At 35.7% G+C, this 18,914-nt stretch overlaps 1 protein-coding gene across 21 annotated transcripts in view; it reads right to left on the reverse strand.

Moving 5' to 3' along the window:
* The window catches only part of MEF2A (myocyte enhancer factor 2A), a 118,587-nt gene that overhangs the window by 59,061 nt on the left and 40,612 nt on the right, over positions 1-18,914 (reverse strand). For all 21 annotated transcript variants that reach the window (XM_074317937.2, XM_074317944.2, XM_074317927.2 and 18 more), the window contains one exon: positions 7,378-7,572. In XM_074317937.2, the coding sequence (XP_074174038.1) occupies positions 7,378-7,431 (54 nt within the window). In that variant the 5' untranslated portion in view covers positions 7,432-7,572. The remainder of the gene's footprint in view (positions 1-7,377; positions 7,573-18,914) is intronic.

Genomic DNA, 18,914 nt, shown 5'->3' on the forward strand with positions numbered 1-18,914 from the left:
CAATAAAGTCCTGTTCCCCTTCCCCAATAAAATCTTTAAAAACAAAGTCAATGGCCTAAGTACACCAATTACAAATAAAGATTGTCAGTGGATCAGAAAACCACACCCAAACTACATGTTGTCTACAAGAAACCCACTTTCAATATAAAGACTCAGGAAGAGCAAAAGTAAAGGGATGGAGAAAGACACACTCTACTAATACCAATCAAAAACGGAAGTAACTATACTAATTTCAAACAGAGCAGATTTCAGAGCAAGGGACATTATCAGGAATAAAGAAGGGCATTCCATAATGATAAAAAGGGGTCAATTCTCCACGAAGACATAACAATCCCTAAAGTGTGAATCTAACAACAGAGGGTCAAAATATGGGAGGCAAACTGGTAGTAAGTACCTCAAGGAGAAATAGATGAATTCATTTGTTAGAGCAGGAGACAGCAATACCCCTCTACCCAGAATGTTGGAGAGCAGCTCCAACAGGCAGAAAATCAGTAAGGACCATCATCAACTGAATATAATCGACATCTACTTTATCCAGTAAGAGAAGAGTCCGCATCAGTCTTAAGCTCACACAGAGAGGCTTAGTCAATGCTAAGACCACATTCTGGGCCATAAAACACAGCTTACAAATCTGAAGGAACAGAAATCGTACAATGTGTGCTTTCAGGTGACAATAGAATTAATCAATCAAAATACATAGTTAGAAAATCTCAAAATATTTGTAAATTAAACAGCACACTTCTAAATAATACAAAGGTAAAAGAAGACTCTCAAGGGAAATTAACAACTGTTTTGAACTAAATGAAAATGAAGATACAACTTACCAAAATTTGTGGGATACAATAAAAGCAATGCTCAAAAGGCTTCCCGTAGGATTGAATGCATATACCGGCAAAGAAGAATGATCTAAAATCAGTAACTAAGCTACCACCTTAAGAAATTAGGAAAAAAGGGCAAATTAAATCCAAAGTAAGCCGGAAAAAAATAAAAATTAGAGCAGAAATCAATGAAATTGAAAATAAATCAATAGAGAAAAAATCAACAAAACAAAAAACTGGTTCTTTGAAAAAAAATCAATAAAATCAATAACGTCTAGCTATGCTAATTAAGAAAAAAAGAAGACGCAAAGTACTAATAGCAGAAATGAAAGAAGGGGCATCACAACTCAATTGCAGATCCCACAAACATTTAAAACATAACAAAGGAATAACATAAACAACTCTATGCCTAAAATTTGATAATCTACATGAAACAGACCAATTCCTTGAAAGACACAATATGCCAAAACTCACAGAAGGAACAGATATAGGCTTATTCAGATTGTCTATTATTGAATCAATAATTAATAACCTTCCAAAACAGAAAGCATCAGGCCCAAAATGGGTTTCCTGATGAATCCTACCAAACATTTAAGAAATTATCCCAATCCTCTCCAGTCTCTTCTTCCAAAAGACAGAAATAAAACGCTTTTATCCATGGTTTCACTTTCCAAGGTTTTAGTTACCTGTGGTCCACTGTGTGGTCTGAAAATATTAAATGGAAAATTCCAGAAATAAGCAAGTCGTAAGTTTTAAATGGCACACTGTTGTTGGCGTGATGAACTCTCGCGCCATCCTTCCTGGGATGCTACTACTCCCTCCGTCCAGTACATCCGTGCTGCACGGGCTACTTGCCTGGGGTCGTTTCGTAGCCTTCTGGGTTATCAGCGCCACTGGCACGGTACCCCAGTGCTTGTGTTGAAAGGAGTATTTTACTTAATAATGGCCCCAAAGTGCAAGAGTGGTGATGCTGGTGATTTGGATATGCCAAGGAGAAGCTTCCTTTCAGAAAAAAGGAATGTACACATAGGAAAAACCACAGGCTACGCGAGGGTTTGGTACTAGCCACAGTTTCAGACATCCACTGCGGGTCTCGAAATGTATCCCCATGATAAGGGGGTCTATGTACTGACTACAGCTTAAGATAAGACCATTCTCTCCAGAAGATTAGATATAACGAAATAAGATACAAAGCAGAAAATAATCCTTCAGAGTCTACATTTTGCCTCAATTTTAAAGTTTTCAATTAGATGTTTTTGGTTGTCATACAGAAATTTTCCTTCTAGACATCAGTTTTATAAGACATGTAAGTGTGATAGTCAGTTAACGCCTCCTAATTAGGATATTGGTAATTAGTCATTATAATACAGCTACAGTTCATAAATTTCACGTGACGCAGGTAGCACAACCTAAAATTAGGCTACTTAAAGAATACTGATTACATAATTACATATCAATATTCAACTCACTATTCCAAAACAACTACTATTTTTAAGATGAAGATATAAATACCATTAAAATGGTACAAATTCTTTATATTGATGTAATTTCAAGAGAAATTTATTTTTCAATTCAAAATGGAAGAATAAAACCATGTTTACTACACTCAAACTCACTCAAAACATGAATGAATGAATGAATGACAGTGGGTTTTCTTCAAGGAAAACAGTCAGGCCCCCAAACTACGAATTTCCACCTACCAAACTGGAGACATTCAAATGAAAATGAGAACTGACTCGGAGAATTCACATCGCTTTTTTTCACAGAAGTGGCACTGTCACAGTGCTGGAAGGGGTAGCCAAGTGTCCTTTGATTAGCACTATAAGATTCAGAAGGGTGGGAAGGCAGTGAAAGAAATGGGGGGTTGGAGAGGGGGAGGGAAACCAGTAAAGACCCTGTTTTAAATACACAATGTCAGGTGATATAAAACTAAAAAAAGAATTTTACAGAAAAGCCATTTTTTGTTAACTTGCATGTAATATCATTGCCAAAGATATAAAAGATAACTGAATGATCTAAAAAGTGAGATAGCATCACTCAAAAAAGACTCAGAAAAGAAAAAAAAGATCAAATCATAACAGAGTATAGCCACAAGGAAACTCAAAGAATCAAAACAGAAGATAAAAAGTTAAAATGAATAAAGCTGTTGGGTATGGTGGACAGATAATAAATATACCAAAATACCACAGAACAATTGGAAAAGTAAAAATATTTGTTAAAAAATAAAATGTTGAAAAGCCACACCCTTCCTACAAAAACATGATAAATAATCAAACTCATGGAACATTTCGGTTAAGGTATTGTACATCAAGTCAGTTATTAGGAGGAGAGAGAGAAAAACAAATCTCTGTCTGACGTTAGAATTATGGTAACACTCAAAGCCAGAAAATCTTGAAATAACCTCTACCATGTTCTGGGGAAAAGTAATGGGCTCCTAGGATGTTATACCTAGCTGAGTTATGCTTCAAGTATAAAGGCAACAAACATTTTCAAACATAAAAATACTCAGGAAATACAACCCCCATGAGCCCTTCTTAAAAGACAAACAAAACTACTTGCTGCAAAAGTCCAGTCATTTAAGTAGAATATAAATTGAAAAACACTGGGATTTTTTTCAATTTTGGTCAATGCTGCAAACTCAGCTTCTAAAATGCTGCATGGTACTGAGTGGTGCTAAAAAAATTTGCTCCGTAAATCCATAAACCAAAAAATAACAACCAAAAAATGCAAAAACCACAGTAAAGAACTGGTGATAATCAATGAATCCTTTAAATTTAGATCTGCGATTAAATAACCATGAAAATTATGATTACCGAACAGAATATACTACTAATTTTTACAATTTTAAAAAAACAGCAGATTGATTCCTGACAAGAAAATGACACCGTATCTACCTCCCCCCAAATTAACCCAGTGAACTAGAAGTATTATGAATCCTAAAGAGCGGAGAAAGGTATGAGGAACTCCAGGTGTTACGCTGGAATCTGTACTGAGCGGGTAGTGCATACCGTGTATGGAGGCTTGCAGCCTAAGAAACAGCCAGCGGGGCTATGAAAAGACCATTTTTAAGAGAACCGTTTGGGTTCAGCTTGTGCCTCTCCTCTCCATGCTGGGGACACTCAATGCCTGTCACCTCACAACAGGGATTGGCAACAGTGCTGTGCAGACATGTCCTCCAGATAACATCCGGGCATCATAGAGGGACATCACAAACACATAGGGACAAACTAACCTGTGTCCCTGACTTCCCAACCACTCTTACGCAAAACCTTCAAGGTGAAGGTTGGTAGATTTCCATTCAGAGAAAGTATCTTCTTCCAGGGCTTTTTCCCCTGGGAGACTGAGTGTAAAGCTGCAATCTTTAAGGATATAAGGGGTGAAATGATTAGCTGTGACTTTTATTGATGCCTGTGGCCCTCTGACAAATTGAAATAATCAACTAAGATGGTATAAAACAGTCCAAACATACAAAAGAGGACAAAGAATAAAATCCAACTAAACTGGCAAGTCAAGCAATATTATGAGAGTGAACCAAAAAAACCAAAGTCCAGCCACATGCTATATACAAAAGATATACCTAAAGCATAAGGATAGAGTAAGGTGGAGAGCAATGGACAGAATGAGACTTACCAGGAAAATTCTAGCCAAAGAAAGGTGTAGCTACATAAATGTGAGACAAAGCAGGTTTAAGACAGACCTGCCTTATTGAGGAGAGAGAGCCAACATATATTGAAAAATTCACCAAGGAGGTATAACAAACACTAATATATGACCCTAATGAATAGTCCCAAAATATATAAAATAATATGTATTAAACTAGTAAAACAGAGAAACTGACAGATCTACCATTGTGGTAAGTGTAAGTATTCACAGGCTCAATGAGCCAAAGACAATAAAAAGCACAAAGAAGACAGATAATTGGAACACAAAATGACACTGACCTAATAAACACGTAGAATTCTACATCCAACAATTAAAGAATATACATTCATCTCAAGTCCACTTGGAACCTTTACAGAAACTGACCAGGATGTAGGAAATAAAGCAGCCGTCACACATTTTAAAGTGTTCGCAATCTCTGTAAAGGCAATATAAACCGCTAGAAAACACTACGGGAAATCCTATCATAAAAGTGTTTACAAAGTGTTTTCGTAACGATTGAAAGATACTATCTGAATGAAACACATAAAATACAGAATTAATATCTAAAGTATGTCAAGAACTTCTAAGAAAAAAAGATCAACAACCCAGCAGAAAACGGGCAAACCACTAAAACAGGTAGCATGTCACCTACAGACCAGAAAAAAATGTAAAAGAAAAAAGAGAGAAAGGGAGGGAGAGAGGGAGGAAGGTTATTTAGGGAAATACTATTCCAATGACTTGAAGTGTGGTTTTCTCCTACTAGCTCCAAACCTCCGGTAACTCAGCTCTCTACTTGCTATTACCTCCTTCAGTAACGGCTCCCTTGAGCGACCTCCCCCTGCCCCAGGAGTTTGTGTTTTCTCCATACTCTCCCATCACCTACACGTCCTTCTTCTATTTGCCACATACTTCAATCTCCTACGTACACTACATACTTTAAGGAGTTCCCAGAGCCTCAGCTCAGCTATTGTAGGTATTCACATGTGAAGGAACAAAATGACATCTCTTCTGCATAAAAACAGTATGTCCCCTTTGAATGCAAGAATAATGAAACTTTTAAATCAGAATCCACAAAATCAAAAGTCAGTACAATTCAGATACCCTTGCAGTTTTTGACCAATTGTGTCTGTGCCTGATCTGAAAAATAAACTGCCCAAGTCCCTCTTCTGTATCTCTTCTGCCTTCTTTGCCAAAAGCACCTGAGGAGAAATTCGGATCCCCCTGCCCCATTTCGCAGCCTGGCAAGAAGCTGCCTTACAGTTAATTCAAAGTAGGAACCGGCTAATTCTAGTTGCTGAACTAGAGCGGCAGGCTCCATCTTTTTAACCAGCTCATTTCCTTACCTTCAAAAGTTGCATTACACAGTCACATATTCCTAGCTCCCCTTTCCCTATAAACACGTGGAGTCCTTCCCACGGGTAGGCCCAATGTATCTATGCTAGATTTCAATATAACTCTACGGGATAAGGCGAGCTCAGGGGGTCTGTGTGGTTTGCTAGTCTCTGCTCATCTGTCATTCCCCAACAGGGTTTCCAGTTGACATGTGCACTGCACGTATTCACAAAGCAGGCCCCCTGGCCTCCTCTACACGGTGCAATCCTAGATCTGTGAAGGGAAGTTTATTTGCAGCCTTGCTGAGAACCATTCCTTAGAACGATGGTATGGTTGGTTGTCGGTCTTTCCTGTTTTACCCACCTTTGTAAAGAATCACACTGTGTGAACCTTCCACTTTAGCTAAGGAACCTAAGGGGCTGAAACAAGGGCCTCTTCACTTCAGTCTGTTGGCAGCCCTCCCCACTGCCACGAACTTCGGTGCCAGCTGCTCCACTGGGCTTCATCTCCAATCATATTCCTATTACCAGCTGAACTACTCCAAGGACTTTGCAGCAAACACCTTCCGTGCTGTTCTGTCCCTGGTGAGCTTCCAGAAGCCGGCTGTTCTTGAAACTGATATGGAACCTTTCCAGACACAGCATCTCTCCCTCCTGCATAGTCTTCGAATAGTAGTTCATTTACAATAGTCTATGAAATTATTTTTCCTCCTTTCTTTTCAACCAAGGAGTCGGCAAACTTTCCCTTCAAGGGTCAGAGAGTAAAGACTGTAGGCCTACGGGCCACACAGTCTGTGGGGTAACTACTCAACAATGTTGTTGTAACATGAAAACAGCCACAGATAATATATTAACCAATGGGCGTGGCTGTGTTCTAATAATGCTTTATTTATAAAGACAGCCAGCCAGCCCATAGACCACAGTTGGCTAACCCTTGCTTTAAATTTTTAGAACTTTGGTATTCATATATCAGTATCATTATAATTATCTTGAATTTGTAAGAGTTTACCGATATTTATAGTGAAAATCAACTTCAATATATTTTATCATTTAAAGCCGAGACATATACATAAATGTTTTAGAATAGTTGTCATAAGAGTTGTAAAAATAATTCATTATTTGTTGGTTAACTAGACAATTTAACTGATCAGAACACATGCATTGATAGCTGTAGTTAACTCAGGTATTACCTACTTATGAAGACAGAGGTGATGATTTAAAATATTGATCAATATATAAATAACTAACAATCAAACACAATCAAGTATACAGAAGATTAAATATGATAAATCTAAAATCTACATAATGGATATAGTGGAACTGTGGTACTTTACTTTTCTCTTATTTGCCTGTTTTTTATAATTAACACATATGATTTCTCAACTAAGAAAAAAGTTTCTTTAAAGCACACAATGAAAAGCCAAAAGTTTTGGATTGCGAAAATATTTAATTTAGTCTGGAAATAAAAATATTTAGACTTGAAATTAAATTTAAGAAAAATTCAACCATTTTATCTTACGCTCCTTTCGTAAAAAAAAAAAAAATATTTACATCGATTAAATAGGTAAATTAAAATTTTCATTTACCTGTCGGTTCCTTTCATCCATTATACGTGTGATTTGTATTTTCTTCCGCCCCATTTTCAGTCACCTTTCCTTCCTTATATTCTAAATAGTTAATTCAAAATTTAATTTTCTTCAATACCCTAATGCATTGTACACAGCTTCTATTATTTCAGCTTCTTCTAGTCCAAGGGCTCCAGGTGAAATTTTCGGTAAGATCTAAAAGAAAACACAAATTAGAAAATTTAAGTTCTGTGGGTTTGCGAATGATGTAAATGTTATACAATTTTCAAAGCTGCTTTTATGCTGCAAGTTACCAGCATTACTAGGTGAAATTACTGGTTACATAAATGAATAAAGAAGTTGAAGCCTTGTTAACATTTCCCCCTAAAATGTCTCTTGACTCTTTTTCATGCCTCTCGTTCTGGCTAAAAGAGTGCAATTACGACCTTCGAGTTTTTCTCAGTGCATCTAATAATAGCAACAGCAAGAGCCAACACTTACTGAGATTTTTCTATGTGCCAGGCACTTTTCTAAGTATCTGATCTGTCTTAACTCATTCAATCCTAACTGCAATCCTCTGTGTTCGTTATACTCGTCATCTCACGTAATAAATAGGGTTACTGAGGCAGAGAGATTAAGTACTGAGTCCAAGGTCACACAGTAAGTGAATGAGCTTATAATATGAACTCAGGGAGTCTGGCTCCAACAACAATTCCTCTTAAACATTGTAGAATATCCTTAAAAGCTTCTGATCGCCCCCATGTCAAAAGATGGGCTACTATACTAATCTGCATCGCCCCAATCTGCCTTTTCATACTCTTCTTGCAAATCGCTGTAGCCACCAGCAAATTTACTATTTAGCAATCCACTATATACTTCCATTTTATTAGGTCAGTGCAAAAGTAATTGCAATTACTTTTGCACCGACCTAATAATATGCACTTAAATGAAATACTAATCCTTTAGCTATTTAATGACCTCCTTTATTGGGCAAGATTCAATTGGAATGTCATTTCCCGGTGAAGCCAAAACCAATTCCCATTGGTAGAATAAATAAGAGGCCCTCACTCTATGGGAATGGGTGTACAAATTCCAAGTCCATTTTCCTCTGGGTCTGTGAAACCTTCAAAAACAAGGATTTCCTATTTCATTTACCTCTATACTAGAATGACTGGCAATGATATAATTTGCCATGCTCTAAATGACAGTTGTGTGTCAAAAACCTAGTGCTTTCAAAACTTCCATAATATTTATGAAGGAATGGGGGACAAATCTAAAACAGTTACAATAATAAATTCTCAGGGGAATTTGACTGAAGTATTTTAAATATTATACGTGTATATCTATAAAACTTCAATTGTGCTGTACAAATCCAGTGTTTGATGAAATCTGGCTTTTGCTCAAAAGCAAGGAGCTTTTCCATTCTCATCACTACCCTGGAATTTCTTACATATCTTCCCTCGTTCATTCTTTTATTTCTTCAGTCATACAAACATTAATTGATCATCTATTAACAACTGATAATCTATTAATCGATCACCTACTTACAAAAAATGTACTTCCAAATATTTAACAAGGCACATAGGATAACACAGTCAAGAAAAACAGGCAAAGTTTTCTCATCTCAGAGTTCAGAGGATAGTAGGAGAAAATACATTAATCAAACCATCATATAAACGAGCTTGTACAATTCAAAATTTCGAAGTTCGTTCACCTGACCTACATTCATGAGTCAGGGAAGGGCTGCCTGAGAACATGTCTCATACGCAAACCTGAGTACGAGGGTATATGTACCAGGCAAAGAAAACAGCATGTACAAAAGCCCCATGAAAAGAGGAAGCGAGAACATCAGAGGAACTGAAAGGTGGCTGGTCACTGGTGGGAACCAATCACACCAGCAGGTGTGCTGCAGAATGTCTGTTTTCTCAACAGACAGCAATAGAAAACAACAGAAGCTCGCTTACTCCAAATCAGGTTCCTTAATCGCACACGTGACACCCAATTCTCATTATGAAAACCTGCACTGGAGGAGGCAAGACAAAGACTCATACATTTCACTGCAGAGATATTAATGCTGACACCTGTAAAGTATATGCACTGTATTATCTTGTATAATCTGCAAAATTCTGAATCCTGGAACATAGCTGAGCATGTTTCTTTTGACCATGGTGGAGTAGTAGGTTGCTTCAAACCAACCTTCCTCTAAGAACCACCAGAACAGCAACACAAAAAGTAATCTGTTTAAAACCACTGGAGAACTGCCAAGACAGTAAGAATTTGTAGGGCTGCGATCTGGAAGAAACAGATGAGACCAGCCTTTAGACTCATTTTCCCCCTAGAGTCCTTTGTAGATTCTTAAATTATTGGCTGTCAAGCGACCTATGGGTAGGGGCACAAAAATTAGATTCAGCGCCTGCCAAGGAGGAATAGCCCCAGTAAACACACCAGGAATCTGGAAGGAATCCAAAGGACTACACCCAGCTATAAAGGTTAGCCAGAAATAGACCAGGCCACACAAAGATGGGCTATAGCTTCAAATCATCTCAATTCCTGCTTCAATGAAGGTAATCTGACCTATGCACCTAGTGTCATTACCCAGCTGCATGCTAATAAAATATTCTCACAAGATTTTAGCAAAAGTAAATCTTATCAGCAAAATGGTATCGTCCAGAAATTCAAATTATCTTCTCATTTTATATAAAATGTCTAAAAAAACAAAACAGTGAAGACGTGACTGAAAACCAAAATTACAAAATGGTAATAGAAACATACCCAGAGTAAAATCCAAAAAGGACTTTAAAATGTAAATGTGTTCAAAGAATTAAAAAACAAAGAATTTTAGCAGCAATACTTAAAAATACGAAAAACACAACATTGAAAAAAATAATTTAGAAAACAGAAATTAAGAAATTGGTGGAGGGGGCGGCCGGATGGCCCGGCTGGTTAGAGCGCGAGCTCTGTTAACAACAGGGTTGCCGGTTCAATTCCCGCATGGGATGGTGGGCTGCACCCCCTGCAACTAAGATTGAAAACAGCGACTGGACTTGGAGCTGAGCTGCGCCCTCCACAACTAGATTGAAGGATAATGACTTGACTTGGAGCTGATGGGCCCTGGAAAAAGCATACTGTTACCCAATAAAATTAAATTTAAAAAAATTGGTGGATGAATCCAACAATAGGTTAAATATAGCTGAAGAATCGATGGCCCAAAGGATAATAAAGAAAATACCTGTACAGAAGCTCCAAAAGACACAAGAATGTGAATACAGAAAAGACTGTGGAAAAAAATTAGGAAACATGGAGAAAAGATTCAAGATACATGTAACTGGAACCCCAGAAAGGAAGGAGAGACTATATGGGGAAGAAGAGATATTTAAAGACATAACAGTTAAAAATTCAGCAGCACAGTCAAAGGATTATATACCATGACCAAGTGGGATTTATTCCTAGAAAGCAAGGACAATTCAACATACTAAAATTAATCAATGTGATACACCACATTAAGAGAATGAAGGAGGGAAAAAACACATGAGCAGTTCAATTGATGCAGAAAAAGGATTTGACAAAATACAATACCCTTTTAAAATAAAAACAATCAATTGGGAATAGGAGGAAACCACCTCAACATAATAAAAATCATATAGAAAAATCCCACAGCTTACACCGTAATTGAAAGTCAAAGACTGACAGCTTTTCCTGTAAGGTTAGAAACAAGACAAGGATAACTGATTTTACCACTTCCATTCAAAAATGCAATAGAGTTCCAGCCAGAGCAATTAAGCAAGAAATAAAAGGCATCCAAAGTGGAAAGGAAGAAGTATAATCATCTCTGTTTGTAGATGACATGATCTTATATGTAGAATCCTTGGAGATTCCACAAATACATTATTAGAAGTAATAAACAAATTCACTAATGTTACAAATCAACACACAAAAATCAGCTGCATTTCTATCACTAACAGTGGAAAGTCTGAAAAAAGAAAATAATTCCATTTGCAATAGCATCAAAAAGAATAAAGCACTCAGGAATTAACTTAATCAACAAGGGGAAAGACTTGTATACTGAAAACTGAAAAAAAAAAATTGTATTATCCAAAGCAATCTACAAATACAATGGAATCCCCATCAAAATCCCAATGATGTTTTTTGTAGAAATAAAATTCACATGGAATCTCAAGTAACTCCAAAGAGCCAAAACAATCTTGAAAAGGAAGAACAAAGTTGGAGAACTCATTAGTCCCTAACGGTAAAAATTTCTACAAAGCTACAGTAATCAAAATAATGTGGGACTGGCATAAAGAAAAACACGTAGACCAAGAGCTCAGAAACAAATCCATCCATCCCAAGCCCAACGTCCAAGTGTCAGAGGTCACTATCAACACAGTAAAACAGCAGTCCATAGAATGGGAGAAAATGACTGTAGAACACATTATCCGAAAGGAGATTAATATCCAGAATATACTATATTTAAAAACCTTAATACTCAACAACATAAAATAAACCACCCAATTTTAAAAATAGGCAAAGGACCTAAAAAGACATTTCTCAAATGGCCAATAAACACCCGAAAATATGTTCAACATCACAAATGTGCTCAAATGCATACCAAAACTACAACAAGATACAACTTCACACCAATTTGGATGGATATTATCAAGACAACGAGAACCAAAAAAATCCCCCAGGTGTTAACGTGGATGTGGAGAAATTGGAACCTTTGTGCACTGGTTTGGAAATATGAAAAATGACACAGTTGCTGAGGAAAATAGCATGGTGGTTACCGAAAGAAATATATACAGAATTATTATTTGATCCAACAATTCCACTTCTAGGTATAAACAAAAGAACTGAAAGTAAGGACTCCAATAATATGTCTGTACACCAATGTTGATAAGAGCATTATTCACAACGGTCAAAAGGTACAAATAACCCAATGTCCATTGGTGTATGCACAGAGAAACGAAATGTGGTGTGTGCACATATGTGTGTGTGTGTTTTATACACATAAAGTAGAATGTTGTTCAGCCTTAAAAAAGGAAATCCTATCACATGCCATAACATGGATGAACCTTGAAAAGACTATGCCAAGTGAAATAAGCCAGTCACAGAAGAGCAAATACTATCGAATTCCACTTACATGGGGTACCTAAGAGTATTTAAACTCACAGAGACAGAAAGTAAAATAGTAGCTGATCAGGGACAGAGTGAGGAAGGAATGGGGAGTTACTGCTTAATGGTTAGAGTTTCAGTATGGGATGATGAAAAAATTCTGGAAATGGATGGTAATGATCGTTGTACAGCAATGTTAATTTACTTAATGCCACTGGACTGGATATTTAAAAATGGTTAAAATGAAAATAAATGATTAAAATGGTAAATGTATATGTATTTATACTATGCTACGTATAGTTTATCAATTTCAAAAAATACAAGTACGCACACAAAAAGTATGTACACACCTTTAAAATAATTGCAGGATTCAGATTTTATGAATGCAAACTAACCACTAACAAATGACTACTCAACTCTTCTAGACAATAAAGCTAAAGGAGTTTTAGCGGAAATGGCAACATTTAAAACCTACCTCTAAAACTACATTCTATCTTTAGCAAACACAGATGGGCTTTTTTTTTTTAACAGAGAAAATAATATATCTTACTCTAGGGGGAAAAAGGAATCTCTAATTAAATCCCAAGGCATGTAACTGTATTCAGGCAACGTTGATACAGTAAAAAATTAGTTTAAACTGAACTCTCAGTTAACTGAATTTTTTTTTTTTTTAGTATGTCACTTTTTAAAGATCAGGAGCTAGAGTTTCAAAAAGATTTCCCAATATGGGCTCTACTGTCTTAATTTAAGAGATATCATAGAGCCCAAAACTCGGATTCAGACCAATTCATAGTAATACTGATCACACATGTTCAATCTCTTTAAATCAATTTCATTTACTATTTTAAAGAAACCTGTTGCTTAAGTAAATAAATATTTTAAGAGCAAGGACTTTTAAACAGAAGGTGAACTTTACTTTCAACTTGGCCCTTATTAAATAAACACCAATCTTTGAGTTCATCAGAACAACCCATTTTAATGATTCTAGTAAATCAATTATGTATTACACTTTTTTTCCAAGCTACTAAAATAAACATTGTAAGAAAAGTAACTGCACAATCAACAATTGAACTCTTAATAAATAAGTAGGCATCTATCAAGAGAAAATGTTTAATGATTCATTACTTCCTTAAAAGAGGAGAAGTTAAGAATTCAGTTTTGGAGACGTGACACTTGAGACGGTCACAGATCGCACAATTTTAAATGTCAAGTAGGAAGCAAGGTAAAGGCCTCAGACATTAGAGCTAAAAGTACACCTTCGGGAGTCTTGGGCATATAGATAATATTAACGCTATGGGACACAATGTGATCAAATTGGGATAAAATGTAAAATGAAAAGAGAGCAAAAGCCCCAAGGAACAAAACATTTACTATTGCTGGTGAGAGCCCCAAACTATCTTCTAGACAGAACGTTTTCAACAACTTGGACAACATTAAAAAAACGTGTTTTCAAGAACAAATCTGACTTTCAGCTTCCCTTGAAAAATACATTCTACTTTCAAGAATTTATTCTAAGGAAATAATAAGACAATGCTCCCCTCCCTCCAAAAAATTTTGTATATGGATGTTGATCCCAATTCAATTAAAACAGTGAAAACATAGAGGGAAAATACCATGCAAACACATAGGGACAACCTGTCTATATAATAAAGTAGCCATTCAAAAGCTTGAACATTTTACAACAAATGTCGATAATATAATTGTGGGCAGAAAATATGTATGTAATTCTAGTATTGCTTTGAAAAATTTTGTAGATATGGCACGCACAGACAAAAGATGGCACTGTATATATATCCATGTTATTGAAATTAATAACTTGGACAGTTTTTAAAAATTATTTTTGATTACAATAAATGCCACTGTTCTGATACGGAAAAACAGTAGTTACTACAAACAACAAAAAACCAATGGCTGCTTTTAAAATGAAGGAAAAGAAATCCTGAAAGTCAAAAAGCATGAACTTTAAACACTACTGAAATGTTCTTTCTGCATTAGCTTTTGTGTAATTTCCAGTTACTCTTTCTTCACAACTTGCTTGGCATTTCAAAGCATTACCTGAGTGAGAAGGTCTATTACAAGTTGAATGAAAAAACCTGGATCTTAGCCCCAAACATGTTGCTATAAACTGGTTGCGTAATCTTTGGTCCTGATAATTTCTAAGTATAAGAAACTGTTTTTATAACAGGAAAACTGTAATTATACACATCATATATACCACACAATGCTAGAATAAAATACTATGCACTTGCTAATATCTGAGGGCAAGTGATCCATTATTATGATTAACAACTGTATTACAAAGCATGGCATGTTTTTAATACTTATGGTCAGAAAATAAAATGAGTACTTCATTTACTATGTGCTGCTGTTTCACCTTTACTTCCCTTGAGTCATATCAATACTTTTTCTTGCATATACAATAGAAATCAGAGAAAAATTTAAATGGAAAGCATCTTATAATTAATTTCCAGTAACAATGTGAAATTGGTATCTAAGGTTATATCTTATTAGAAAAGCAAACTAAACATGAAATAGATGAAACTACTAATATGTGTGTGTGTGTGTATATATATATATGAATATAGTATGTATAATATATATAGTGTTTAAATTTATAGTTTATATATACTTTAAATTTTTTTCTGTAAGCTTAGTAGATACTCTTTTTTCTGTAAATAGTCTATCAATAAAAAAGAAGGGGAATAAAGAGTGCTGAGTCAATACTGTTCATGACCCATTTTAAACGAAACCTTTTTCTTTACCAAACTTCAGTCAAGCTACTTGAAAAAGGGAAGAATCCTGTAATTTTCGACTTACCTAAGAAATCATCTAGTATCATAACCCCAACTCCCTTAACAAAGAAAAAGCTGAAATCTAAGGAGAAAAGGGTACCGTCCAAAGTCTCAGTTAGTTCAAACACCCAGGAACATTTCTACTATAACAGAGCAGCTAGCTGTCCCTTAACTTCAGTCATTCAGACACGAACTTCCCAATCTTTCTCCTAAATATGTACAATTCTGTACATCATTTTTTACCTATTTTATCTTTACATTAATTCCCTTTTTCACTTTAATAAATGTATTCAAATGCAAAACTTTATTACTGTTGTAACAGAAAAATTAGTACAACTTGCCACAAATGGAAGGTAGCCTTAAAAATAATGAAAAAAATTAAATATGAAAATGGAAGTGATTAAATATAATGTTGGTGTGTATGTATGTATGTATCATGGTACCATTATTTATAGTTTCCATAATTATACATAATATATATAACACCTATGCATTATATCATATATTATACATATAGCATAATAAATAATAGTGACTATAAGTACCATTAGTATATATTATCTACATATATATTTATATAAAACATATATAATGAATATATAATCATGGTAACTATAACAACAAATCAAATTATCTGATTTGTAAAACTGCATACCTGCAAATAATTTCCTCAGTAAAAATGGATTCTAAAAATTACTATTAAAAAGGAATTGAGCTCCATTTTACACAGGAAGACAACTCCAAATTTTAATTTTAACACAAACTAGATAAAAAAAAATCCCATCTCACAGAAAAGGGAAAGACTGGGCAACTTTCATTGAAGGGTTGGAATGCTGAAACTTAATTCTTAATCAAAAGAGTAAGTAACTTTCGTTCAACAAACTGTTACCTCAAGATGACTTCTGAAGCCTTCTTCACAAATATGAGAATATACTTGGCAATTTTCAAACAGTGATGGGAAATGGGTATCACTTCCATTCATTTCTGCAGATAATATAAATTGTCATCAAAATGATAGTGTGTAAAGTTGAAGGACTGCTAAAGATTGTACATGTTCAACCTTACTTCTCTGGTCAGATTAAGATTTTCCTCTGCACAAAATTTCTTTCGCACTTTTAGGGAAACCACAAAATGCTTCGAAGGGCCAAAAACTAAAAAATAAATATCCTACATCAATTTTCCCAAATCCTCTCAAAACAAGCTCTATTGTGCTTCTCTGCTGTGATTTTTCACAGGAATCACGGTAAATGTTTTGCAACTCAAGGGAAGGCTCTGTCTGGCCCATCCACACAGTAGGGACACAGATAACAATTCCATCGTTGCCCAGAAGCACCGTTACTTTGCCATTCCAAGTCTAAGTATAAGTTAGCTTTAAAAAATTAATCATAAATATGTTTATATAAAAAACTATAAATACTTGTGGATATAAATATACCCACAAAGTACAATAAAAAAATCAGCTGGCAATCCTCAATAATCAAAGCCGGGAAAACAGTCATTACTACTTTCCAGTGACATCTAAACGGAAGTATGGAGGAAAATTTCCCATCTTGGGATTAACAGAAAATCACCTATAATAGTTCTGATCTTTCTTCCTAAACCTTCATATTACTTTATGGTGCTTAATGTCCAATAGTTAGAGAACAGACATGGATCCCAACCTCTTTCTGTTTCACATGAGTAAAACAGGGCCAGAGACAACAGGAAGTCTAACCAAAGTCCCAAAGCTGGTGCGGAAAAGAAGTGGGACCGAAAGGCATCACAACATAACATTTTACGTGACATTTGTGCAGGCAAGGATCTCATCGTCAACAACATTATTAAAGGGCAATTCCCAAAAGGTAAAAACTTTGCATATTTTCCAAATAATTAGATTTCTAGACATTAAGACAAATAAGAGCATAAAGAAAATAATACTTCAAACTCAGTGAAATTTGCCCTGTTTATTTGATAAGGTATTTATTGACTACCAGGAGAGAGAAATGTATTTTCAGAACAGCCAAGGGTAAGGAATAAAATTTCAAGTGTTTCAATGTTTAGTTATATGTGAAAAATAGTATAGTAAATATAGGAAAAGCATAGAAAAGAAGACATACGTTCCATAAGTATATTCTCACACTATAGAGCTTCCCAGGTTATAATCATTGTTTTCTATTGACACAGAATGTAAGAAGACCACTGAACAAAAATCATTAAACTGCTTCATTTTCCTAACAAGTCTGTAGCCATATAAACAGAAGGAAGATGCATAACAGAGCCCTGCCTTTCATTCTTAAATGAAATCAAGACAATTTATTCTTTATAGGGCAGAAAGATTATTTTACATAATTAACAATGGACAGATGCATCCCAAGAAATTTTGGAATATTTCCATTTTATTTCTATCACAAAAAGATGTGATTCTTTCCATTTCAACTAATTTGACTGTGTACCTCCAGAGAATTAAGATAAAAGTCTAAATCAAAGCCTACCAAAAACAATTATTATATACTTAACAAGCATCTAACATTACTAATTACCAATGAGAGTCTCCTAATCAATATGATGTTTTTTTGCAACATTCTCAATTTTACACAAGAAAGAATTTTAAAGTCCAGCTACTCAAAAACAAAATTCACTGTATACAATCCAGTTAACCCTTGAACCATACACAGAACAGAGCGGGTACACTTATACGCGGGTTTTTTTCAATCAATACTGTAGATGTATTTTCTCTTCCTCATGGTTTTCTTAATACCATTTCCTTTTTCTAGCTTACTTTATTGTAAGAATACAGCATATAATACATACAACATACGTGTTAATCGACTGTCAAGGCTTCTGATCAACAGTGGACTATGTAAGTGGGGAGCAAAGGTTATATGAGGATTTTCAACTGTACAGGGGTCGGCGCCCCTAACCCCCACATTGTTCAAGGGGGAACTGTCCAAGTTCAGCCGAGGGTGTTAAAAGGCCTCAAGATACCACTGTTCCTATCCTAACAAAGAGAAAGAGCCAAACACTCTACAAAGCACAACTCTTCTTGAGCTTATCGAAAAGCCGAGGTTGCAAAGCAGCCATGTGACCGGAATTCCAAAGGCTGACAAGCCTGAGGACACTGATTCACCTTTGGCAGGAGGAGGAGAAAGAGGCTGCCACCACAAAACCTGGTGGGAAGAAATCAGCTGACCTTTGAAGGTCTTCTTCAAGGCTCGGGGGGGCTAGGATGACAGTTGAGAATTTCTGGGAACCCCAAAGGGGCAGGTGTTTTCCGAGGACCTGTTCTATGTGTTCACAAAAAAGATTGGGGGACAATTCAAAAGATGTGCGAGAGGTGCCCTTGGTGACACACAAACAAAAATTCCTGTCTCCTTTCCAGGTATCAATTAGTTACTAGACACGCGGCTTTGGGCTACACTCAAGTCCATTTCTCTTACCCTTCGTTTTCAAATCTGTAAAATGAGAATACATTTCACATAGGGTTTTCTGAGGACTCATAAAGTACTCTGTTCAGCGCTGGGCACATAATAGGTGCTTTAAAAATGTACTTATTATTACTACTCAGTTTATTTCAGGTCCAAGTACCCATTTGTTGACCATAAAATTAATGAGGGCAGCCCAGGCTAGGCTGCCACCTAAGGAATGTCTAAAAAGCAAAGGAACCCAAACAAAGTAAAC

Source organism: Rhinolophus sinicus, chromosome 13 (assembly GCF_057876585.1).
Source record: "Rhinolophus sinicus isolate RSI-liver-muscle chromosome 13, RSI-T2T, whole genome shotgun sequence".
NCBI lineage: Eukaryota > Metazoa > Chordata > Mammalia > Chiroptera > Rhinolophidae > Rhinolophus > Rhinolophus sinicus.